The 25,341-nt window shown below is 44.7% G+C and overlaps 1 protein-coding gene across 1 annotated transcript in view; it reads left to right on the top strand.

Moving 5' to 3' along the window:
• Nucleotides 1-25,341, top strand: part of IDO2 (indoleamine 2,3-dioxygenase 2) — a 62,376-nt gene that overhangs the window by 24,866 nt on the left and 12,169 nt on the right. Inside the window, exons 3-8 of the mRNA XM_066590018.1 lie at nucleotides 3,495-3,614; nucleotides 12,059-12,177; nucleotides 12,442-12,456; nucleotides 13,258-13,357; nucleotides 15,218-15,335; nucleotides 16,084-16,135. Of these exons, the coding sequence (XP_066446115.1) occupies nucleotides 3,495-3,614; nucleotides 12,059-12,177; nucleotides 12,442-12,456; nucleotides 13,258-13,357; nucleotides 15,218-15,335; nucleotides 16,084-16,135 (524 nt within the window). The remainder of the gene's footprint in view (nucleotides 1-3,494; nucleotides 3,615-12,058; nucleotides 12,178-12,441; nucleotides 12,457-13,257; nucleotides 13,358-15,217; nucleotides 15,336-16,083; nucleotides 16,136-25,341) is intronic.

Consider the following 25,341-nt stretch of genomic DNA (forward strand, 5'->3'; position numbering starts at 1 on the left):
GGTTTTCACACGGTCAAATCGCGTCTGTCTGCACAGGATTGCATTATCCAATGCAATCCTGTGGCAGCGGGCACGGGCAGAAACTCTGCTGGAAAACCCACTGCTGAATTTCCGCCGTGTGCAGGGGGCCTATATGTCCATGTCATGTACTAGCACTTATAGGTCCTTGTAATATACTACTACTTATATTACAGGCATATAAAAGTAGTAGTACATGACGTGGAACCTCAATTGCAAAAAAGTTGGGATGCTATATAACAAGTAAAGAAAAGAAAGAATGAAATGGTTTGGAAATCTCATATAACCATATTGTATTCCCAATAAAACATATCAGAAGATGAAATTGAGACATTTTTCCATTTCATTAAATAAATTAATTCATTAAGAAATTGATGGCAGCAACACATCTCACAAAAGTTGGGACAGGGCTAACAAAAGCCCGGAAAAGAAGTAATAATGAAAAAGAGCTGCAGGGTCAATTTTCTACCAAGTTACATAACTGTGTATAAAAGGAGCATGATAGAGAGGCAGAGTCTCTCAAAATACACATGGTCAGAGGTTCATCAATCTGCTCCACAATTTTTAGACACAACTTTTCAGAATTTCAGAAAAAATGTTCAACGTAAAACTGTAGAAAAAAAAAATTTGAATTTCCCACCCTCTACAGTACATAATATCATCTGGAGAAATAAATGTGGACAAAGCTGACAGTCAGTATTGGATGCTTGAGATCTACAGGCCCTCAGGCGTCACTGCAGTAAAAACAGGCATGATTCTGTAATGCAAATCACTGCAAGGGCTCAGGAATACTTCCAGAAATCATTGTCTTTGCACACAGTTTGCCATGCAATCTACCAATACAAGTTACAGCTGTATCATGCAAAGAAGAAGACATATCAACACGCCAGCATCTTCTCTGGGCCATTTAAAATGGACTGAGGCAAAATGGAAAACTGTTCTGTAGTCGGAGGAAGCAGAATTTGAAATTCTTTTTAGGGACATAGGAACCATCAGAGGCGTAAATTAAAGCTCCAGGGCCCAAATGCAAAATGTGTACCAGGGGCCCTAATTATAATGTTTTATTAATAGTACTGGGCTACCTATATGGAGAAGAGAGGCCTTATGGACCCCCTAAAGCTCCTGGGCCCGGGTGCAACTGCATTCCCTGCACCCTCTATAGTTACGCTCCTGGGAACCATCCATGTTGTTGTTAGTGAACAGTTCAAAAGCCTGCATCTGTGATGGTTTGGGCTTACATTACTGCCTATGGCATGGCCAGCCTACACGTCTTATTAACCCTTTCCAATCCAATTTTTTTGCCACGCTCATTTTTCCCAGCTCCAATTTATTTTGTGCGGGAAAGAGGTTGGTGGATTACTTGGAACAACATAGAAAACCACACAAATAAATTACCTAATGATTTTATTAGCACTTTTAGATAAATTAAAAGGTTTTTATTTATTTTGACTTATTTTTTTAGCACGTGATACTTTTTGAAACAAATTGCAGGATGAAGTCCAGGCTTCCTAGTACATGTTTCACAGTAAGGCCGCCTGCAGACGGCCGGGTCGGATCCGGCTGCGAGAATTCTCGCAGCGGGACCCAACCCGAGTGTCTGCAGAGAGCAACGCGGGCACTCACCTCTCCCGTGCCAGCTGCTAGGCAGCCGGCGCATGCACAGATCGGGGCCGGCGGCCGGTGAGTGACGTTTCTATGCCGGGCTCTGCGAGCCCCGCACAGAAAAAAAGCATGCCGCGATTTGTTTGCCGCGCGGCCAAATCGCGGCCGTCTGCCTAGGATTGTTTGTTAACGCAATCCTATGGCAGCTTCCGGGGGCGGAAATTCCGCAGGAAATCCCGCCGTGGAATTTTCGCTCATGTGCAGGTGCCCTAAAACGTGGTTTCTCTCCTTCCCACTTTCTCATTTCTTTTGCCCACTATTATGTGAATAAGCGAGCTGCAAAGAGCACTGATCAGTGCTGGATTCTTCATTTACTGAAAGCCAGATGTTCCTTCTCCTCTGCCCTGCTGCCCTGTATTCTCCGACAATACAGGAGGGGAGAAAGAACATGAGTGCAGTCAGTAAATGAAGAGCCCAGCGCTTATCAGTGCTGATAGTGAATGCCCGAATGTGCTTCCCTCCCCCTCTCTGCTGCCGGAGAACACCCGACACACTTTTATGTCTAAGTGAGCTGGAAACAGGGGGGCATTCAGTAAATGCAGAATGGAGCGCTGTCCACTGCTCTTTCCAGCTCAATTATTCACATAAAAGTGTCGGGTGTTCTCCGGCAGCAGAGAGGGGGAGGGAAGCACATTCCGGCATTCACTATCAGCACTGATAAGTGCTGGGCTCTTCATTTACTGACTGCACTCATGTTCTTTCTCCCCTCCTGTATTGTCGGAGAATACAGGGCAGAGGAGAAGGAACATCTGGCTTTCAGTAAATGAAGAATCCAGCGCTGTTCAGTGCTCTTTGCATCTCACTTATTCACATAAGTGTGTCGGGTGGCCTCTGTCAGCAGAGCGTGGGAGGAAACAGCATGTCGGGTCTGCCCCGACATCGGAGCTATAGAGGAAAATGATGATGTCGGGGCAGCCCCGACAGTGGATTGGAAAGGGTTAATGCGGAGCAGTATATGGAGGTTTTAGAACAACGCGTGCTCCCATCCTGACAACGTCTGTTTCAGGGAAGGCCTTCAGCAGTATAATGCTAAACCACATACTGCATCTATCACAACAGCATGGCTGCACAGACGAGTCCGGGTGCTGAACCGGCCGCCTGCAGGCCGGACCTTTCACCAACTGAAAACATTTGGCGCATTATGAAGCGTAGAATCCATCAGAGAAGACCGAGGACTGCTGAGCGGCTAGAATCCTACATCAGACAAGAACGGGACGACGGTCCTCTCCCAAAACTCCAGTAATTGTTCGCCTCATCTCCAAGATTTTTACAGAATGCTGTTAGAAGAAGAGGGGATGCTACACAATGGTAGACACAACCTGGACCAACTTTTGTGAGATTTGTTGCTGCCATCAATTTCTAAATGAGTTATTTTTTTTTTCATAAAATGGAAAAATGTCTTACTTTCACTACTGATCTGTTCTATTGGGAATAAAATATGGTTATATGGGATTCCAAACCATTGCATTCTTTTTTCTTTACATTGTATGCAACATCCCAACTTTTTGGGAATTGGTGTTGTATAAGTAGTAGTACATGACATGGACATATGAGTAGGTAGTATATTACATAGACAGATAAGTAATAGTACATTACATAAACAGTAGGCCATTACTCAGACATATAAGTAGTAGTACATGACATGATAAGTAGTAGTACATCATTTAGACATATAAATAATAGTACATAATGGGCACATGTAATTAGCAGGATATTACATCTTCCGGTCCTTGATAACTATGTACCCTGTTGGATGATTCAGTTATTGCAGCATGTATCATACAGACTGGGATTTTCTCTTTTCTTCCCTCTAGATGCCGGAGCTGGACATACAACACCTGAAGGGGCACAGACAGCTCCGCTTAGCCCGGTTGATCCTCAGCCATATAGTCATGGGTTATATGTGGCAAAACGGAGAGACTGGGGGACTGAAGGTGAGAGGAGCGCTCGCCTATAGCGGCCCGGAGGCTGATATGTCATCTCCTCTTAGGAACAACATATACAATATACACTGGGGTCCCTTGTCCATTAACGAACCTGCATACACTGTGTGACGGCGCACGGACTGCAGAAGAAGGTTTTCCATCTGTACTTGCATCACGTTTAGGTGGCATCTACATGGGCGACAGCAATATCACTGCTACAAAATAGCTGCGATATCGCTAGTATGTACATGTGATTTTGTAGCGTCAGTGATGCTTTTTAGTGTAGCATTGTGTCGCTGCTACCTGCGATTTTGTAGCGAGAAGGTTAATAGGACTTTCTAATATTAAAATTGCATCACATAGCATGAAAATCGTTCGTGCTATACGATGCGATAAACAGGGAGGCTCCATAGAGAAACATGGGCTACAAAACATAGCAAATTGCGTCTGTATGGCCTCATTCACAAGGGCGACACAGCAGCGCCGCGAGAAAATTGCAGCGATATCACATTACTAGTCCGTGCGATATCGCTGCGGCTTTGTAACGCTACAAAGTCACATGTGGTGCTACAAAGTTGTGGGACTTTGAAGCACCACATGCGACGATTTTTGGTGGGGGAATGTGAAGGGGGGGGCGGACTTGAAATATAAGCCCTACCCTGAAAATAAGCTGTAGCTGCAGAAATTAAAAAAAAAAAAAGTATACATCACCTAGAAGTGCTGCCCGTGGCTCCGCTGCAGCTTCCTCCTGTCCTTCGAACTGGTCTTCTTCTTCTCTTCTGGCCAGGGATTGAAAAATCTCCGCCTCCTGGAAGCGCTTGCTTTGATTGGCTTATGCTTATCCAATCAGAGCTAGCACTCGATGAATGGCTGTGATTGGTTCATTGAGCGCTGGCTGTAGTTGACTAAGCGTCAGCCATCAGAAGCAGCGCGAGAGCAGGCTGGAGACACAGAGGGAGCGCGCTCCCTCTGTGAAGTCTTTCCCTGCCGCGATCTACTTAGATTACGGCAGGGAAGGGGTTAACAGCGGGGGTCGCATCTCCGATGCCCCCCACTGTTGCAGCGGGAGGCCAGTTGCGGGATAGCGCAAGATCAGTCATGATCTCGCGCTATCCCGATGACGTAAGGGTACGTTATTTTGCAGGAAGTACCAGCCTGCCATGACGTACCCTTACGTCATGGGGCGGGAAGGGGTTAAAGACCTGGAGTTGTCCGTTGTAATGACGGCCATATTGGTTGCCACCACTTTCTGTGACTAAAATGACTGCATGATATCAAATTATTTTTTCTTTTACAGCAGCGGTTCCAGCATATTCAAATCTGAACCTCTTATTCAGGACAGTTTCTGCCATTTCTAGCCACTAGGGGGCAGTCATGTTACAAAGAATAGATGTCATTACTAGATATGGGATAGGGTACTCCCTTCTGTAAATTATATGAACATTAGAGATTGCCGAGGATTAACACAACCATATAAATGTACGAGCCTCCTGGAAAAGAACTCCAATCGTAAATCATTTCTATACACCTCTGCTGCTGCAGCAACTGGTGAGAGCGAGAGAGCTTTATGTGAATGGTTGGCTAACATGAATCACTTGCAGGGTGGCCATGGAAATGTAGGCTGCCACCACACTGTTATGAAAGCTGCCTAAAAGAAAATCTGTGTTGCCCATAGCAACCAATCACAGCACAGCTTTCATTTTACCTCAGCAGTATAAGAAATGAAAGATGTAATGTGATTGGTTGCCATGGGTAACAGTCACAGCTCAGCTCTGAGGTAAAATGAAAGCTGCACTGGGTTGCTATGGGCAACAAAGACATTTTTTTTTCACCACTTTTATAAAAGTGTGGTGCCGGCCTACTTTTTCATGGCCACCCTGTATTTTAAAATGATGGTCTGTAGCCAGAGAATGCCCTGCATGCTGTGCCACTCAGAGTGTGCCAGGCACAATATGTCTTTATACAGTGCCCCAATCTAGTACCCCCAACAGTGTCATTCCATATGGTCTCAGCCATGGTATGTCGTTCTACAGTACAGTGTCACCCCCAAGAGTGACCCCATTCAGTACCACCACAGGGTCTCCCCATACAAGGCCTGATACAGAGTCCTAAGAGTCGGTTCACATGGGATGATTTGTCGGGCAACAGATGCCCGATGGGTCATTCCCGTTATAATTGTTCCAGTGCTTGTACGGAACGAGCATCGCTTAGTGAATGGAGAGCGAGCGGGCCGGGGATCGTGGTGGTCTGCCACCATTCGCAGTAAGCAGGCAGTCACTCATAAGTCAATGACTGCCTGTTTACACGGCACGATCCGTACGTCATGTTTTCTGCGTGCAGTTCAGTCGGTGCCTGCATGTACACTGAAGGATATCATTCAGATTCTCGCTGGATCGCAGGAATCCAAACAATTAAGTCCTATTGAATTTTTATGAGGACTTTTTGTTGTTGTTGGCCGTTTAGTCATTCACGACCCTCAGCAACCCTAAAGGCGAGCTCCCTCCATGTTTTTCGGTTTTGCACCACTTCTGTCAGTTGTGTGATATCCATGCCAGTATCAGCTCTGACAGTATCAGCCATCGTGTTCTTTGGCCGCTGGGTCTTCTTTTGTCACTGATCTGTCCAAACATTATAGGTTTTTCTAGCGACTCTGCTCGCATTACATGGCCAAAATCCGTGAGTCTTAGTCTGACCATCTTGCCCTCCAGTGATTTAACGGGTGTTACACAATTTAGGACTTCTGTTTGTTACTCTTGCTGTCCAGGGTACTTGCTGTAATTTTCTATACCGCTAAATCACGTGTCAAACACAAGGCCCACAGGCCAAATCCGGCCTGCCCCCTTGTTCAACGTGGCCCGCGAGCATGGGCTGGCATTGCATGCCGGCGGCCGCTCACCACAGCAGTGAATACCAGCTGGGGGGCCGCGGCTCACCTGCAGCGGCGCAGATCTCAGGCGCACACTGTAACATCAGTGTGCCCCCGGGATCCTCCTACCCCCTCCCCTGGTTCCAAGAGAGCAGAAGCGAGGAGGCGTCCGGATGTGCATACTGACGTCACAGTGTGCACCTGCAATCGGTGCCAGTAACAGTGAGCAGAGGAGCAGTGGCATTTCCACAAGGAGGAGGAGGGGGTAAGTATATGGATTTCAGGGGGCTCTATTACTACTGATATAGGGGATACTATTAGTAATAGTGACCCTTATATCGGCCCCAGTAGTAATAGCATTACTACTGGGGCTGCTGTGAGGGTCACTGTTAGTGCTGATGCCTCTGTGGGGGTCACTATTTCTGCTGAGTCCGCTGTGGGGTTACTATTACTGCTGATGCCTCTGTGGGGGTCACTATTACTGCTGAGGCCACTGTGGGGGTCACTATTACTGCTGAGGCCGCTGTGGCGGTCACTATTACTGCTGAGGCCGCTGTGGGGATCTCTATTACTACTTAGGCTGCTGTGAGGGTCACTATTACTGCAGATGCCTCTGTGGGGGGGTCTCCATTTCTGCTGAGGCAGCTGTGGGGGTCAGTATTACTACTGGTAGAGATGAGCGAGTACCTGCCCGCTCGAGACTGAAGGTTCGGGTGCCGGCGGCGGGCAGGGAGCTGCAGGGGAGAGCAGGGAGGAATGGAGGGGAGATCTCTCTCTCCCTCTCTTCCCCCCCGCTCCCTCCTGCTGACTGCCGCTACTCACCGCTCCCCCGCGCCGGCACCCGAACCTTCTGTCTCGAGCGGGCAGGTACTCGCTAAAGGCAATGCTCGCTCGAGCAATTGCCTTTAGTGAGTATACTCGCTCATCTCTAACTACTGGGGATGTTGTGGGGGTCACTATTACTGCGGAGGTCTCTGTGGGGGTCACTATTACTGCGGAGGTCTCTGTGGGGGTCACTATTACTGCTGAGGCCTCTGTGGGGGTCACTATTACTGCTGAGGCCTCTGTGGGGGTCACTATTACTGCTAAGGCCACTGTGGGGGTCACTATTACTGTGGAGGCCTTTGTGGGGGTCACTGAGCTGTCAGTTCTCTGCGGTGAGGCTATCTGACAGAAAGGCTCACGGCGGCAAATCACAGCATGCCGCGATTTAGATTCTGCGAGCGGATCACTATGATTCTCCACTCGTGGACACCGCGGCTGCGCTTTCCATAGCAAAGCTATGGAAAGCTTTCACTGTGTTAACCGCGGCCAGATTATCGCCCTGGGTAACGCAATGAACAATCGCCCGTGGATAGGTAGCCTTCCAATTATAGTCAGCCCTTTGAAGACAACCATCAGGCTGATGTGGCCCTCCGTGAAAATGAGTTTGACACCCCTGCACTAAATAGATGATGCTGATAACTTTTGTGACACAAAAATGTAAAATCAACCGCATAAGGATACTTTTTCATTCTCTGCCTTAGGGCTTTCAGTCACAATTTAATTTCTCTCTTCCATTTTTGGAGCAGAAAAACAGAATTAAATGTTTCCTTTTTTGCCCTTATTAATTTCAATAGGTTTATAAAATAAGAAAATGGAATGCTGCCAGTTTGCTTCCGTTCCGTTATGTTACCATGTTCGCTGTATAAGTGACTGATAGGGACTGAATGATCGTTATTTAAACTGAAGATTAGTTAACGAGCCAACAATTATTTTTATGCCTGCATAAAATGAATGACATTGACTGCGTTTAGACTGAACAATTATCATTCGCTTTTACTCGTTTGAACAATTTTTTTTAACAATAATTGTTCCATGTAAAAGGGCCTTTACATATCCAATAATATGTACAATAAAGTCTATTAAACGACAAACCATTTGATACAGAGTGAGAGATGACCCTCCCATGAGGATTTATGGTCTACAAGGGAAGGAGACAGTAGGTGGGGTAGTACGTGCCTCTGTTGTGTTGGCAGCAGGGGTTACTGTAGGTTGCAGGCTTTTCTAAAGAGGAGGGTATTCACGTTCTTTTAGTAGACTTCCAAGATGGTGGAGAGTCTGATGTCTTGGAGTAGTGAGTTCTCGAGAGAAATTCTGGAGGTTATGTGAGGAACAGATTAGACTTCTTGCAATGACCGGAAATTATGTGTGGGGAGATATAGGGCTATTAGGTCAGAGATCTATGGAGGGGACAGGTTGTAGACGGCCTTGTATGTCATTGATAATATTCTGAATTGGATCCTTTGATCGATGGGTAGTAAGTGAAGGGAATGGCAGAGGGGAGGGGCAGGAGAGTGATGTGGGGAAAGTTGGATTGACGGGGCAGCAGAGTTGAGGATATATTTGATGGAGTTGAGAAGTGCAAGAGCATTGGATGGGAGGCCACAGAGAAGGATGTTGCAGTATTTTAAACGGGAGAAGATGAGGACATGCACTTGAAATTTTTTTGTACTCAGGGTTGAGGATAAATCATGTCCAAGAGATGTTTTTGAGCAGGAGGTGGCAAGGGCGGTTTAAATAAAGGAGTGACGTCAAGGTGGTATTGAGAGCCATGAGATTCTGTAAGCTATCCTAGGCCAGAGGTGTAGACTGAGAAGAGTAGGGGCCCTAGGACAAAACCTTGAGGGACACCAACAGAGAGAGGGTTAGGGAAGTATGTGGTGTACGGGGAGGACACACTAAATGTTTGGTCAGTGAGGTATAAGGAGATCTAGGAGAGGGCCAGGTTTGTGATGTCAGAGGACAGAATTTATAGATCGGTCACAGATATAGGTCATGGTATCTTAGACCATTTTGATGGGATCAGAAAATCACAGGGGCAGAAGTGTGTCTATGTAATAGAAATTGAAGCCCTTCACAGATCTAGACAAGCTAAAATATAACTTTTATTTATAACTCCATAAGATTAAGACATGGGCTAACAAACAAACAAAGAACATAAAAACTCAGGGACAGATTTCATGTAAGTCAGGGTTGGTCAAGAGTGTAGACTCAATGGACAAATGACCTAACCCTGATTATGATCCAGTGAGGACAATATTCTAACTTGGTCTATAGTAACATCTAATAGCCCAGAATGTTAGAAATAAATTTCTGCAACGACCTAAATATCCAATCCACGCTGGATGGTAAATAGGCAGGCGTTATTTGTCAAAGATGCACTGGCATAAAGGGTGAAGAGATAGAACAAAGATTTTTTCAGCTCCGACAAAAATTTACAGCTCAACGCGTTTCCCTACTGTGAGTACCAGTAGTTCATCAGGAGCTAGATATTATTGCCCGAGATGTGTATGGGCAAAAAGAAGCTAAATTGCCAGTAATTCATTAGGGGCAAGTAGTTATTGCCTCAAATAGGATCTGGGCAGAATGAATGAGATGCCCCTGTCACCTTAGTGGTAAGGTATCTAAAGCGTTTGGAGCACTCTCTTGGTGCAATGCATAAGGAATATTGGTATCCTTCTGATATTGTATTGCACTGATATCAGGGATAATAATAATTGATAGATTCTGGTAGTTACTGTATGTAATCCAGAAGAGCTAGCAACTAAGATAAGATGCGCTAAATATGCCTTGACTCACCATCAGAGTCAGAGGTTTTTTTATTTTCTTTGATTTCTTTTGGTTCGGTGTCACAGCACTCTGATGCTATATTAGGGATAGAACTTTGTTTGAGGCAGCAACTTTACTATTTATGCTTGAATTAGCTCTTATATTTAGCGCATTTTATTTTAGTTGCTAGCTCTTCTTAATTAAGAAGTTTGTCTATATCATAATTAGGGTTAGGTCATTTGTCCATTGAGTCTACATTCTTGACCAACCCCGACTTACATGAAATCTGTCCCTGAGTTTTTATGTTCTTTGTTTGTTTGTTAGCCGATGTCTTAATCTTATGGAGTTATAAATAAAAGTTATATTTTAGTTTGTCTAGATCTGTGAAGGGATCCACTCCCTTTTTTATATCAAATTGAAAAAAAGCATGGGTTAGGCTTGCTAGATTTTAGCCTATATTTTTGCTTCTGTTTGGGATAAACCGAACTAGGGCTATCTGACAGCAGCTTATCTACAAATCTATGGAAAATATATAAATGAGAAATACATGCACGGTTGTCCAAGCTGAATGTCAAAAAAAGCTAAAAATGTGGCCAGCACAAAGGGAAGTTGGTTGGAGAGGCCATGTGGCTGTCATGGGTCAACTTTACTATTGGTAATTCAGGTATACAATAGTAGCCTGAGTTATCACAGTAATTAAAGTAGTTTAACAGTAGTAGAGGCGTTCTTAAGAATATTAGTCACAGTCAAATCACCTCCAGGATGAAGGATAACACTTATCTACTTTCTTGTAGTTTCTGGGGAGAAGCTTTTAGACAATGATTAGCTAGAGGCACTTTCTATATATCTAGAATGAATAAGCAAAGGTAGTACAGGGTTATAATTTATGCTTTAGTACAGGATTATAGCTATATAACTTTACTCTGCAGCGTGCTTACATTATAATTACACAGTTATATAAAAGTCATGTGCACCATTCTGGAATAGCCCCTACATAACTTCGCAAATGAGCGTATATACCGTGTTTCCCTGAAAGTAAGCCCTACCCAGATTTTTTCAGGATTTTCCAGGGGCTTGAAATATTAGCCCTACCCCAAAAATAAGTCCTAGCTGCAATACATTAAAAAAAGGTATAAATTACCTAGCAGGCTCGGTCCAGGTCCCTCCTGCTGCTATCTGGAGCTCCGACGTGCTTCATACAGTCCTCGGCCGCCCACAGAAGATCACTTTCTGGTCATGGGATTCATATATCCCACCTCCAGGAAGCGATTGGCTGTGATTGGTTTATTGAGCGCTGCATTGATTGGTTCTTCAACCGCTGCTTAGCCAATCACAGCCATCGCGTTATGGAGAGGCAGGATTTATGAATTGGCCATTCAGTGCCGTGGCTCAGTGTGTCAGAGAGCAGCAGGATGGACCTGGACCGAGCCTGCTAGGTAAGTATAATGACACCCCCTAAAATATGACCTAGCACCTCTTTGGGGGCAAAAATTAATATAAGACAGGATCTTATTTTCAGGTAATAGTTATTGTCAAAAGCTGCTCGGCTATATCAGCAGTACAGGGAAATTAGAACAGTAGACTAGAGAGTGATGTGATTTTACAAACTCTAGAAAAATGTGACTGTGTTGGCGCAGATTCTGCGTCAGAGTCTAAAACCCAGCAGAATTGCCGTGGGATTATGGCTACAGAATGTGAGCCGAATCTACAGTATAAGTGAATGGGAATTTAACAAAACCCATTCATGTAGAGCCAAGAAAATCTGCTGCAGAATATAGTCCTGCTGTGGATTTTCCAATGGCAGCATGCTCTATTTGTTGTGGGAATGCCGTGGATTTTCATAGTGGAGTTCATTCATTGCAATAAGTGAGGGAATTCCATGGTGAAAATCTGTTCCAAAATTTACATATGGATTTTGGCGCGGATTTACTCCGCAATATGTGATCATACCCTTAGAGCTTTTAATCTACAGACATCCCCCTTCTATATCATGCAGGTGCTGCCTCGTAACCTGGCTGTGCCATATCACCAGGTGTCCCAGGTCCTCGGGCTGCCACTCATCATTGTCCATGCAGACTTAGTTTTGGCAAACTGGAAACGAAAGGATCCTACAGGGTAAGTGAAGCTCTGTTTTAGTGCCATTATGGGATCAGGACCAGGACCTTACCTTCACGGAAGGGGTTAATTGCAATAAAAATTTCTATTGCTATGTTTGCCTTTGTTCTATGAATAGATCACATATACTCTATTGTTACATCTTACACAATACATTTTGGGCAGATGGAAAACACTTAGTGGGCTGGGATACCCTTTGGCAACTTCTCTGTGTACTAATTGTTTGTTTCCTTCCTTTCTCTGCCCCGGGGGATTCTTGCTCAGGCCTCTGACAATAGAGTAAGTGAAACTCCATTACTTCTAGAAATCTCTTTGAAGTTAATGTGGGGTTGCTGTGTTCGGACTTGGGTAATGTTAATGATAAGGTATAAGTTATGTGGAATGAATGCCTCTGCAGGACACTGCAATTATGTGGGCTCAATGATTTGCTATACAAAGGGCACAAATATAAAAAAGGCACAATTAGTTCTCAAACCAAATATTCCATCCCAAGTGCTGATCTCAGGCTATGCTGCTGCGGAGACTGTTACTTACTGTACATGCCACTCATTCATATAGGAGTTAGTATGAATTGGACTCATCTATAGCTTGTGTGACAATAGCAGGTTGGTCACGACTCAGGAGCGGCATCTTCTCCACTCAAGATGGTTGGCATCACTCTCAGAAACACACTCTGGCATCTGCCAGTTTTATTCCGCCACAGCTACAGTTCACAACACTTCACACTGTATATTAAACCGGTACATGAATCAACCCTGGTCGTCTGGCCACTAACTATACATCAACTTCGGCTCTATCTGCCAGGCTGGATGGCAGCACATAATTTCTCATGATAAACTCTGTCCTTTGCCCTGAAAGGGACATGACGGGGCACCGATTGATCTGATCTCTTGTTCTTGAGATCGGGTGAATTTCTAAACATGCATCAATCATTCCAGTTGCAGGAGTTACATGGACAGTATTAGGTTGGTGGTTGTTACAGGAGCAGCAGCTGTCATAGGTCTCTGGGCTCTTGGGAGATAAGCAGGCAAACAGGGACAGTCCAAGCCACTCTGCTGACCTTATCTCTCCTGTCCATAGGAACCTGTCCACCATTGTGTCTTTCCCAGGAGGTGATAGTCTGCAGGGCTTTGTACTGGTCACACTGCTTGTGGAGTTGGCAGCGATTCCCGCGGTTAGAGTAAGTACACACGACTATAAGGAGAGAGGATCGTTGGATTCTGCAATACGCTCAATAAACAGACCTTGGGAAAACTTGGAATGACGTGTATGAAGTATAGGCTGCCTGGATACTATTTATTTGTGTTGTGTGTTTTCTCAGCCTACAGAGAGATATTGGCGTTTGTCATCTGTTATACACTTACACAGTGCGACAGGAGAAAACCACAGTTTGTATTATACATGAGTCGGCACTATGTGTCATTGTATTTACTGATGCCTACAGGACTGCTCATACTACTATAGTAGTTCCACCAGCATCACTGAGAAACCCAAAATATTGCGAGGGTGGAACTACATGCACTGATATGATGTGCAATGGACAGCCAAGTAATGCAGTGTAGATCCAGAACATTTTGAAGTCAGGAAACTGATTGGCCATTTCAATGGCTGAGAGCAGAATTGTATATTTTTTTGTGCACGCAAAAGCACCTGATTTGCGTGTGCCAAAAGTAACGTAAAAGAGCAGTTATATAAACAGAAAGGTAACATAAAAAAAGCTATTGCACGCAAACGCACAATGACCGATGTGGTAAAACGTGGCACACATAAATGTGCAATTACGGTCATGTGAATCCAGCCTAAACCTGAGACTGCACCATGTAACACAACTCTGTCATGACTGACACTATCACTGATTTTCACAGCTAGTTGAATCTTGGAAGAGTCAAACTGTCTACATTGTTGCAATTTTGCAAATCCAACTTGTTTTGGGTTTAGATTTGTCAAAAACTGCAGTAAAGTACTTTTGGGTTCAGTTAACGCAGATTAAAGAAAGTAGTAAGTATGGATACAGTGATCATAATATATATAAAGGTCCTTTTATATAGAACGAATCGTTCAAACGAGCGAAAATGAAAGATAATCGTTCAGTGTAAAGGTAGCTAACAATCGAATGGTGAATGATAAATCGTCCATTATTCATTCCTTGTTCATTTTCTGCAGGCATAAAAATCATCAATGCCTCGTTCGTTAATCATTCGGTTTTTATACTGATCGTTCAGTCGTTCTCATTCACTTATACATTGATTGTGAATGACAAAGACCCATTTAAACACGATTATCGCTCAAAAGATGTCACTCAAGCGACTTTTGAGCGATAATTGTTGTGTCATTTACAGCACAAGATGATCGCTCAAGTTGAGCGATCACCTTGTGCTGCCAGCGGAAGATGCAGAAGACAAGGGAGGCGTCCCCGCTTGTCTTCTGCATCCAGCTGTTCCCCAGTCCGAGTGCTCGACTATCATATAGCCGAGCGCTCAGAGCGGAGGATACAGAAGACAAGCGGGGTGTCCCTACTTGTCTTCTGCATCCAGATGTTTTCTGCACGGAGCGCCCGTCTGTTATACAGCCAAGCGCTCCGTGCCGGTTATGGAGAACAGAGCTGGACCGCTGAAACAATAGTATCAGCTGTATCCCGCTGTGAATCCCTGATAAAGCACACTGAAAGACGACGATAAGCGACAGCATAACAAAAACTGCATGATGTAAGTGCAGTTACACACAACGATTATCGCTTAAAAGATGGCTTTTGAGCAAATTTTGAGCGATAATCGTTATGTCTAAATGGGCCTTAAATGATTTCTTGTTTGAGAGAGCCAATAATGTATGCATGAGTGAACGCTGATGCTGCTCGTTCACACGAGAAACCGCCAGATCTAAACGGACCCTAGGATCTAATGTACAAGCTGCAGCAACAGGAGAGTGTTCACCAGAGGGGCTACATATAGATGTAAGGAGAACACCTTTTATATACAAATCAGACTAACAGACTTTATAAAGGTATGGTTCAATGATATTTTGTATTTTACCTTATGCGCAGGCTATCATTAGGACCGTGAGAGCCATAAAAGAAGATGACAGGCAGACACTTCTCCCAACATTACAAGACTTGGAGCAATCCATAACCAAGATGAGTGCAGCTCTGCAGCTCATGTATGGTCAGTAAGTAGGTGTACTTATATCATTCCTCCGTATCCAGTTAAAAAATATGAACCCTTTATGTACACAATCATTTAAGAGGGGTGAACTGAGTGCCTATCAAGAGACCTCCCTCCCTCCGTTTCCCCATGGAATCCGACCTGAAGTTAAATGGAGCCACAGTACCGCTGGTGTAAGCGAGGAGAGCGGTACCCCACTCCCCTCTTACTAGTAATAGTTGCTCAGCTGATATAAGCTCCACTCCCTGTCGGACAGAGATTGACATGAGACACATGGCGGGTATTGAGAGATTTGCACGAGACTATGTGAAGTAATATAGTCTGAGTGTGGTCTCTGTGAGACAAATGGAGACCTGACAGATAGTTTTACAATTGTACTATTGTATCCAATAGTTTGTTTGCAACATTATAGAAAATGTGCCACTTTGTGTGTATTGAAACCACCAAGATTATTATGCCTCTTATAGTGACAGTAACCAGAATGCATTGAGTGTCCTTGTACTTGCAGCTATGTTTAGTTGTATTTTATGTGGTCCGAGATTGTCTTTTTTGTCGAAGTGGAAACTCACAAGGGAAGAATCTCCAATCATAAAAAAAGACCTATCGGAGGTTAATACATTGTACGGTTGTATGAATGAAAGATTCACATTCTTTGATCAGAATATAGAGTCTTGCCACTAATACCCGTCCATGGCAATTGTCCACTCGGCTTTGTTTACACTTATGTTTACGATTCGATCTCTTTTAGGGTACGTGGACTCTGATGTGTATTATAACACAATCCGCACATTCCTCGCCGGGTAAGTCGAATATTGGTTGTATGTAAAACAATGTCAACCCGATGAAGAAATCAGAACACAGATACGAGCAATCTATGCAAAGTCACGGCACCCAAAATAAGCATGTAGTTGGTTTATAAGGTGACTCTTGACCAGAAGGAAGCAAACCTTCGAGCATGGTGAAGTCTTCCAACGGTTGCACAGTGATAAATAGGACAGTAGTGAACAAATGCCTGAAACAATACTCTGTGAACATCTACACTGGTTGGATTTCAAACAAATTCTTAAACGAATCAAGTAAACCTATGGAAGATAGGTGGGGAAGGTTCCTTTCTAAATCTGGTGGCCCCAGGTTTTATGGATGCTGAGGGCAAATTATGCACATGAGCGCCAACTAAAGGCTGAAGGCTAAGACCCCATTTACACATAAAGATAATAGCTCAAAACGATAGTTTGAGTGACAGTTTTGAATAATCATATTTGCATACTTTCTAGTAGCTACTATAGAATATGCAACCGGAGCAGGACACAGCTGTGGCCTCTAATAGAACAATACAACTGTTTTGCATAAGCAAACATCTGTATTCTTCTCTGCTCTGACTGCCAGTGTCCCCGCTATGAATTCACAGCGAGAAACTAGCAGAGAGAATCATATCAGTGCATAACAGCCTGCTCCACTGATAACAGCTGGTCACTCGTTTTGAGCGATTTTTGAGCAATTCTCATTGTGTCTAAGTGGGCCATTAGAGTGGCAAATTGCCCCTTTCCAGACCCCTTCTTTGAAAGGGCCCTAGGCCTCATGTCCACTAGAAAAATACAATCCGTGCAGAATCTTCTGCAGATTTCCGCATCAGATTTTGCGCGGATTTGCTTTAAACTGTATTTTTTTTTGCATGAGGATATCCGCACCTATACATAGCAATGGGGCCGATCTGCGCGGTAAAATGGAGCATGCTGCGTTTTTTTCCCCTGCGCGTAAAAAACGCAAATCAATTAAAATGCCATCCGCGGATGCAAAATTCAATTTAATTGACCGTGGATGGCCAATGATTCCCTATGGGCAAAAATGAATGTGGATTTCACCCGCGGAATCCGCAATTCAATTTTGCTAGTGGACATGAGGCCTTATGTTCCCTGTCTTAGACACTAGGAATAAATGGCAATACCTACCGTATATTCCGGCGTATAAGGCGATGGGGCGATAAGACGACCCCCCCAATTGTCACCTTATACGCCAGGAATACAGTGGAGCAAAAAAAAAAAATCATTACTCCTGGTCCCCAGCAGAGCATTGCTTTCTGGACGCAGGGCCGTCAGCCAATCACAGCTATTCAATGACATCATTGAATGGCTGTGATTGGCTAAAACACACGTGCCTTCAGCCAATCACAGCCATTCAATGACATCATTGAATGGCTGTGATTGGCTAACACACGTGCGCCTTCAGCCAATCACAGTCATTCGATGATGTCATTGAATGGCTGTGATTGGCTGACAGCGTGTGTTAGCCAATCACAGTATTAGCTTTCTGGAGGCAGGGATTTCAAGCCCTGCGTCCAGAAAGCAATGCTCTGCCGGGGACCAGGAGGGAGCGAGTAATGATTTTTTATTTTTGACACTTTCTTTTTTTTGTATTACCAGCGTATAAGACGACCCCCGACTTCAGAGCAGATTTTTCGGGGTTCAAAAGTCGTCTTATACGCCGGTATATAAGGTATCTTGTGTAGTCCTAATTAGAAATATTGATTTTGACTGTTCCATCTATGACAACACTGAGCAGATAAAGCAAATGATTGTGCTAATAGGAATATTGTAATAGCTTTTTAGATATCAAAGCTACGACAAATGTGGACATATATTATACAAGGGTTTTTAAACTAATATTATTGGAGGATACAGTTTATTAAACTGAAAACAGAAAAAAATGTGTGTTCATACCTCGCTATGGCCTCCATCCAGGGTCCCATTGGGGTTTCTGTTTAAATTCTCAAAAAAGGTTGCATCTAGGTATGCCAATCCAGGCTATTAATGAGAACTGCTGAATTGGAGACCAAAGGATCTTTGTATTAGCAGGTTCCCATTGATTCTGACTAGAGATGAGCGAGTATACTCGCTAAAGGCAATTGCTCGAGCGAGCATTGCCTTTAGCAAGTACCTGCCCACTCGAGACCAAAGGTTCGGGTGCCGGCGGCGGGCAGGGAGCTGCGGGGGAGAGCGGAGCGGAACGGAGGGGAGATTTCTCTCTTCCTCTCTCCCCCCCCCGCTCCCTCCTGCTGACTGCCGCTACTCACTGCTCCCCTGCGCCGGCACCCGAACCTGCAGTCTCGAGCAGGCAGGTACTCGCTAAGGGTAATGCTCGCTCGAGCAATTGCCTTTAGCGAGTATACTCGCTCATCTCTAATTCTGACATTTTGTGCCAGAAAGAACTGCACTATTCTTCCCGGTATAAAATACTGGAAACTAATGGAAACCCAAATGGAGACCTAATGGTCTCCATTTCACCAATTTTAATTAATAGCCAAATGAAGTGCCATCCAGCAGTGCCATTGTTTGGATTTTAAACAGAAATTCAGATGGAATTCCTGGAAGGAGGCCATAGAGAGGTGTGAACAAGCTCTATGGGAGGAAATCTTTGAATGGCAGATTTCATCTTTTCTTTCTGTTTCTTTTCCTGTTTTCGAGTTCTCCTCTTATCTTTTTTAAACATAGTTTTTAGCTGTGAAAATATGCAAGAATTCCATCCATTGTTTCTTAGAATCTCAACTATTCCCCATCCTGAGTATTGAACTCTATCTAGTCTTCCCTCTAGTACTATAAATGGAATTTCTCGACTTCCTGGTAAAATGTGGGATTTTCCAGTGCAATTCCTCATTGACAAATCATTCCATATAACTAGTGATTATAGGTCAGCTCTTGCATGATGATCTTGTGAAATCCACCACCAGCTTGGTAGATATTAACTTTATTGCAAGATCCTTAAAACAGCCTTGACGGGCATCAGTTACTCCAAAGCCAACGTGTTTCCAGTGCGACCGCTTTTAATCATGGCATACATGCAATTGAAACAACACATTATATACAACAAATAACCAGTCAAGAGAGGGGGACATAATTTTACCCTTTAACCATCCTGCAGTCTAAAGGCCCATTTATATGCAACAATTATCGCTCAAAATTCGCTCAAAAGCCATTGTTTGAGCGATAATCGTTGTGTGTAAATGCTCCCATCTTTCACTCTTCGGCTAAACAATGATTTTTAAGTAAGCATAAAATCCATCTTTCAGCTGGAGAGGAGATAACACAGACCGCATGCTGTGTTTGCTGTCCATGGTGTTGTATTCTCCATTGGAGTGTTGATTACATTGTATTCAGCAGAAAGCCTGTGGCAGAACAAAGGAGCTGAATGCAGAGAACAGACCATCTGCGGTTCTCTGTATACAGGTCCTGGAGGCTCATTTACATGCAAATGAAGGTGACAAGCTGCAAATGGACATTAGTGTTTATTAGCAGTTTATGCAAAATAATAGCTCAAAACCTATCTTTTGAACAATTATCTTTGCGTGTAAATGGGCCTTTAAGATTGTGGTCTCCAAGCCTTCCCTATACGGCTTGGAGGCCATAATCCCACCACACTAATTCATTTAATGGTAATTATCTGTAATAGTCACTGCGGTTAGGTTTTACAATATGCTTTCTCGTACCCAGGAATTGTCTCCACCGTAATGTGAGATTTATGTGTGGTGTGATTCAGTCTTTTTCCTAATGTAATTAGATTTTATGGGATATTTAACTAGAGAGCACAAAGCTTAAGAATTTATATTCAAAACTCCAGGACTTTTATGGAACCTCGACTTTTCTTGAGTCATTGACTTCTGACCTTACAATCTTTCATGCAATCCAATTTATTCCAACCACATATAATACACCGGGGGGGATAACTCGCTGATCAGTGGGGGTCTGACTGCTGGGACCCCTAGCAATCCAGAGGAAGTGAATGGGACCCCTGGAGATTGCTGAGCGCTTAAACTCCGCTGCCTCTGGCAGTTCCCACTGAAATGAAAATTGTCAACATTTCAGGGTACACTGTGGGTGATATATCTGGATCTGTTGGCATCCCAATGGTTGAACTCCCACAGATCAGCAAGTAATCCCCTGTCATGTGGATATGAGATAACTTTCTGAGATGGGACAACCCCTTTAAATAAAGAGTAAAAAAATATTACATTTTGGAAAAAAAAAACCTTTTCCCATTTTTCATATTTTGAAATATAAAGAGAAAAGTGAGTATACTATGTACCGTTGGGTTGACAAAAGTCTGAAACATTGCGTTATGTATCCCACATGGTAAATGTCATGAAAAAAATCACAATGCTAGAATCAGTTTTTTGGGCACCACATTTTACACAAAAAACTGACTAAAAAATCATTAAAAAGGTACCAATAAAAGCTATAGTTCACCCTGCAAATAAAACACGCGCTGATGCATGGAAAGATAAAAAAAAGTTATCGGTGTGAGAATTTGGTAACACAAAGGAGTTTTCTTTTACTTTTTTTAAGGGTGTATTGAGACGACCGTATATCGGCTCGGTTTTCACGCCGAGCTGATATACGGTGTCCTTGTCTGCAGGGGTGGGGGAAGAAGGAAGAGCCAGGAGCAGGAACTGAACTCCCTCCCCCTCTCCGCCCCTTGCCACTATTTGCAATAGGAGGGGACGAGATGGGGGCGGAGCTAAGTTCCTGCTCCTGGCTCTTCCATCCTCCCCCCCTGCAGACAAGGACACCGTATATCGGCTCGGCGTGAAAACGAAGCTGATATACAGTCGTCTGAATCCACACTAAAGCTGTAGAACATGAATTGGTATTGCTGTAATCCTACTGACCCACAGAATAAAGTGATTGTTATTGCAATGTATCCCGAACAGCATAAAAACAAAGCAAAAACAGTGGTTCTATTGTGTATCCATTTCTGTACCCTTTAAAAATGTTTATACATTTCTCAGTACATCATATGCTGCATACCATTAAAAGAATACAACTTATTCCCCAAAAGCCGAAGTCCTCATAAGTTGATAGAAAAATTAAAACATTATGGCTCTTGAACAAAGGAAACGAGAAAACAAAAAAAAATGGCTGGTCCTTAACTGGTTAAATTTCCAACTTTTTTCGTAAAATTTAATTTTAGCTACCTCCTCCAATTCTCAAGCTCCCCAGAAAATGTTATTATTTTTAGACACTTCCTAAATATTCCCAAGGGACGTAAAAATAAATGTAACCTCAGAAGAAACTCTTGGTATGTAGAAGGCCAAAAATAAATATCAGGCCCCATTGGAGTCCACGCTGTGATTTTTCGACCAGTTGTTTGTTTGTTTTTTCCACTTTTTAGTTTGGAGTATTTTTTTTTCCTAGAAGTCAGACCATAGATACTAGCTAGATAAGAAAATAGTAAGATTTTGCACAATGATGAGTTTATTCTCAGAGTTCAACATGTTTGCAGACTGGGAAGGATGAAAACAGACACAGGCCAGTTAGTAGCATACAGCATTTAAAGGAATTTACTATGAAATATTGCATTAAGGGCACATTCAGACGACCGTATATTGGCTGGGTATTCACGCCGGCCGATATACGTCGCCCCTCTCTGCAGGGGTAGGAGGCTGGAAGAGCCAGGAGCAGTGCTTTGAGCTCCCGCCCCCTCTCTGCCTCCTCTCCACCCCCCTGCACTATTTTCAATGAGGAGAGGCGGGATGGGGGCAGAGCTAATTCACGGAACTTAGCCACGCCCCCGCCTCCTGTCATTGCAAATAAATACTGCAGAGGGACGGAGAGGAGGCAGAGAGGGGGCGGGAGCTCAGAGCACTGCTCCTGGCTCTTTCAGCCTCCTCCCCCTGCAGAGAGAGACGCCGTATATCGGTCGTCTGAATGCGCCCTTAGGGCTCATGTCCACGGGCAAAATATGATTTAAGATCCGCAGCGGATCTCCCGCATGCGGATCCGCATCCCATAGGGATGCATTGACCACCCGCGGGTAGATAAATACCCGCGGATCATCAATAAAAGGGATTTTAAAAAAAATGGAGCATGGAAAAATCTGGACCATGCTCCATTTTCGTGCGGGTCTCCCGCGGGGACGGCTCCCGCGGGCTTCTATTGAAGCCTATGGAAGCCGTCCGGATCCGCGAGAGACCTAAAATAGGAATTTAAAGTATTTACCATCCGTAGCGGACCGGGAAGGTCTCCTCTTCCTCACGGCCGCATCTTCCTTGCTTCGGCTCGGCGGATGTGCCCGGCGCATGCGCGCGGCACGTCGACGACGTGCCGGCGACGTGCCGCCGGCGTGAGGAATTCATCCGCCGGCCGAAAAAGAAGATCCGGCCGTGAGGAACAGCTGACCTTCCCCGCCCGCGCCGGATAGGTAAATGCTTTTAAATTCTTATTTTCGGCGCTCATGTCCGCGGGGCAGGAGGGACCCGCTGCAGATTCTACATGGAGAATCTGCAGCGGATCTTATTTTCCCCGTGGACATGAGGCCTAAAGGTGGTTTTCCACATGCACCTAGTTTTCCACTGTATTGCTACAACAGTTGGAGTAATCATGCAGACTGAGGTGGGGAGTATCATGGTTCTTCTGCTGCCAAACCACTTAACCACACTGCCAATCCACTTATTTGCTTATATGTCTAATTTAAAGGGGCTTTTCCAGAAATTGAAAAAAAAAAAAGATTACAATGCACAATATTGTGTTTTTGGTTCAATAAGTTTTTATTAGGACATATAGTATTTTAGTATGAACAGGGCATATGCAATCATTACACATCAATTTCAGTGCATTTTGAAATAGGAACTTTTGCTTAAATCGCCCCTCTCTCACCTGTCAGGCGAGGTAAGTCGATTTGTCCTTAGTTTTAAAATAACAATAATTTTCTAAATTCAAGCTTATGTTCTGGTACAACAACAACATGGACTTCAAGGAAGGGGGGACAACGGTCAGAGAGAAAGAGAGAGAGGAGAAGGATAGGGGGGGGGTGGAGGGGGGGGTAGGGCGGGTCACCATACCTTTCTTGTTTGGCTATCTTGTTGTTTGGGTTTGTTGGCGTTGGGGGGTCTCGGTGTGCTGGCCTCCCTGTTTCTTCGCTTGGTGCAACAGACCCTCTTTCTCTAGTGTCGGCCAGGTGGCTCCCCGTTCTAGGGATCAAGTGAGAGAAGGGGCGAGCCCTCTGGGGGTTTGGGGAGGTAGCGAGCCTCGGGTTACCCACTCTGTGGCCTCAGTGGTGGATCTAAACTCCAGCCAGGGGCGCCAGAGCGCGAAATAAGCTTCTATTTTCATTAATTCGCTTGCTCTCATCTCCTCATATCTGGCTAGTTCATCGATGGCTTCAACCCAATGTGTCCTGGAGGGAGCGGCATCGGACCGCCAGAACCTCGGTATAATCTGTCTGACCGCTTGTACAAAAAAGCGCAAGAGGCTTTTCTTTGCTCTGGATATGGAGCCCGGGAGTATAGACAGTACCCCCATCTCAAGATTGGGTTGCACGTCTTCGCCACTCAATTTGTTGTAAAGACTAACCACGTCTTTCCACAAGGAAGCTATCGGCGGGCAGTTCCACCAAATGTGGGACATGTCTCCGATAGAGTTTGGGCATCTCCAGCACGCTGGGCTGAGTTGTGGGAGCATTTTGTGCAGCCTGGCTGGGGTTCTGTACCAGCGAGAGATTATTTTAAAATTTAGTTCTTGGAGTCTGGAGTATACCGACCCCTTGTGTGTCAGAGCAAAAGCTTTGACCCATTCAGTCGGCTGCAACTGCCTTTGCAATTCCTCTTCCCACGCGCGGGCGAAGTCTGGGGGACCGTCCCCCATCTCCCTGTCCAGCATCATCTTGTAAAGCACTGAAATTGGGTGGCTGATGGGGGCTGTGGACATGCACAGTTTCTCAAAGTCAGTGGGGTCTTCTGCTCCCCGGGGCTCGGGACTCAGGGTATCTATTGCGCTCCTTAGCTGGAAGTATTCCAGCCACGTCCCTGGGGGAACGATGCGTCCCTCAAATAGTTCCGTCAGTGGTTTCAATTTGTCTCCTGTCATCACGTCTCTCAGTCGTGGCGCGGGGTTTATTGACGTGGTCGCTAGGGTTTTTCGGTGTAGGAAGGCCTCAAATTGGGGGTTAGCTAGTAGAGGTGTGAGGGGGCCTGGAACTGAGATCAGTTCTGTATTCCTTGCAAAGCCCGACCAGGCTCTTGTTAGCTGGTTCAGCAGTGGGGACACTGCTGGAAGGCGCCTGGTCAAGGTCTGCGGGACCCAGAATATTCCCTGAGTCTGCTTGGCATCTAGGTCGTATTCCAGTTCGACCCAGAGCTTGGAGCTCCGGTTCCTGAGCAGGTTTAGCACGCAATTCGCTATGTTAGCTTTATAATACAGTGAAAAGTCTGGGAGGCCCAGGCCTCCCTTGGGTTTGTCTCTTGTTAGGGTTCTGTATTTTAGTCTGGGACTACGGCCTCGCCAGATGAATTTTGTTATCAGGGAGCGGATATGCTTAAAATAGGGTCTGTGCAGTTTTATGGGGAATGCTTGGCATATGTAAAGGAACCTTGGTAGGACATCCATTTTGACTGCGTTCACCCTTCCCGCCCAGGATAGGAAGAGGGGACTCCATTTCCCCAGGTCTCTCTCTAAATTTGTTAAGAAGGGTTTAAAGTTTAGGTCGTACACGTTTGCGGGGTCTTCTGGCAGTTGTATTCCCAAGTATTTGAGGGATTTCGATTGCCATTTGAGTGGGAAAAGTTCCTGTAGGGAGTGTGCTTCCTCTCTTGGGAGGGAGATATTTAGCATTTCGGTTTTTTGCAGGTTAATTTTGAAGTTACTAATCGCACTAAATTTGTCAAATTCTTGCAGTAGGACCGGAATCCCTATTCTCGGGCACGATAGATATAGCAGGAGATCGTCCGCGAATAAAGAGAGTTTAAGCTCCCTCTGTCCTAGTTTTACCCCTCTTATGGCATCGTTTTTTCTTATGGAGTTAGCCAGGGACTCCATCGTCAATATGTATAAAAAAGGGGACAGCGGGCAGCCCTGTCGCGTTCCATTTCGTATGAGGATACTATCTGAGAGGGCGCCGTTGATTCTGATCCTCGCCGAGGGGTTCCCGTATAACGCCATTATCCACTCCCTCATGCGGGGCCCCAGTCCCACTTTCCTCAATGTGCCCTCTAAGAACCTCCATCCGACCCTGTCGAAGG

Source organism: Eleutherodactylus coqui, chromosome 2 (genome assembly GCF_035609145.1).
Source record: "Eleutherodactylus coqui strain aEleCoq1 chromosome 2, aEleCoq1.hap1, whole genome shotgun sequence".
NCBI lineage: Eukaryota > Metazoa > Chordata > Amphibia > Anura > Eleutherodactylidae > Eleutherodactylus > Eleutherodactylus coqui.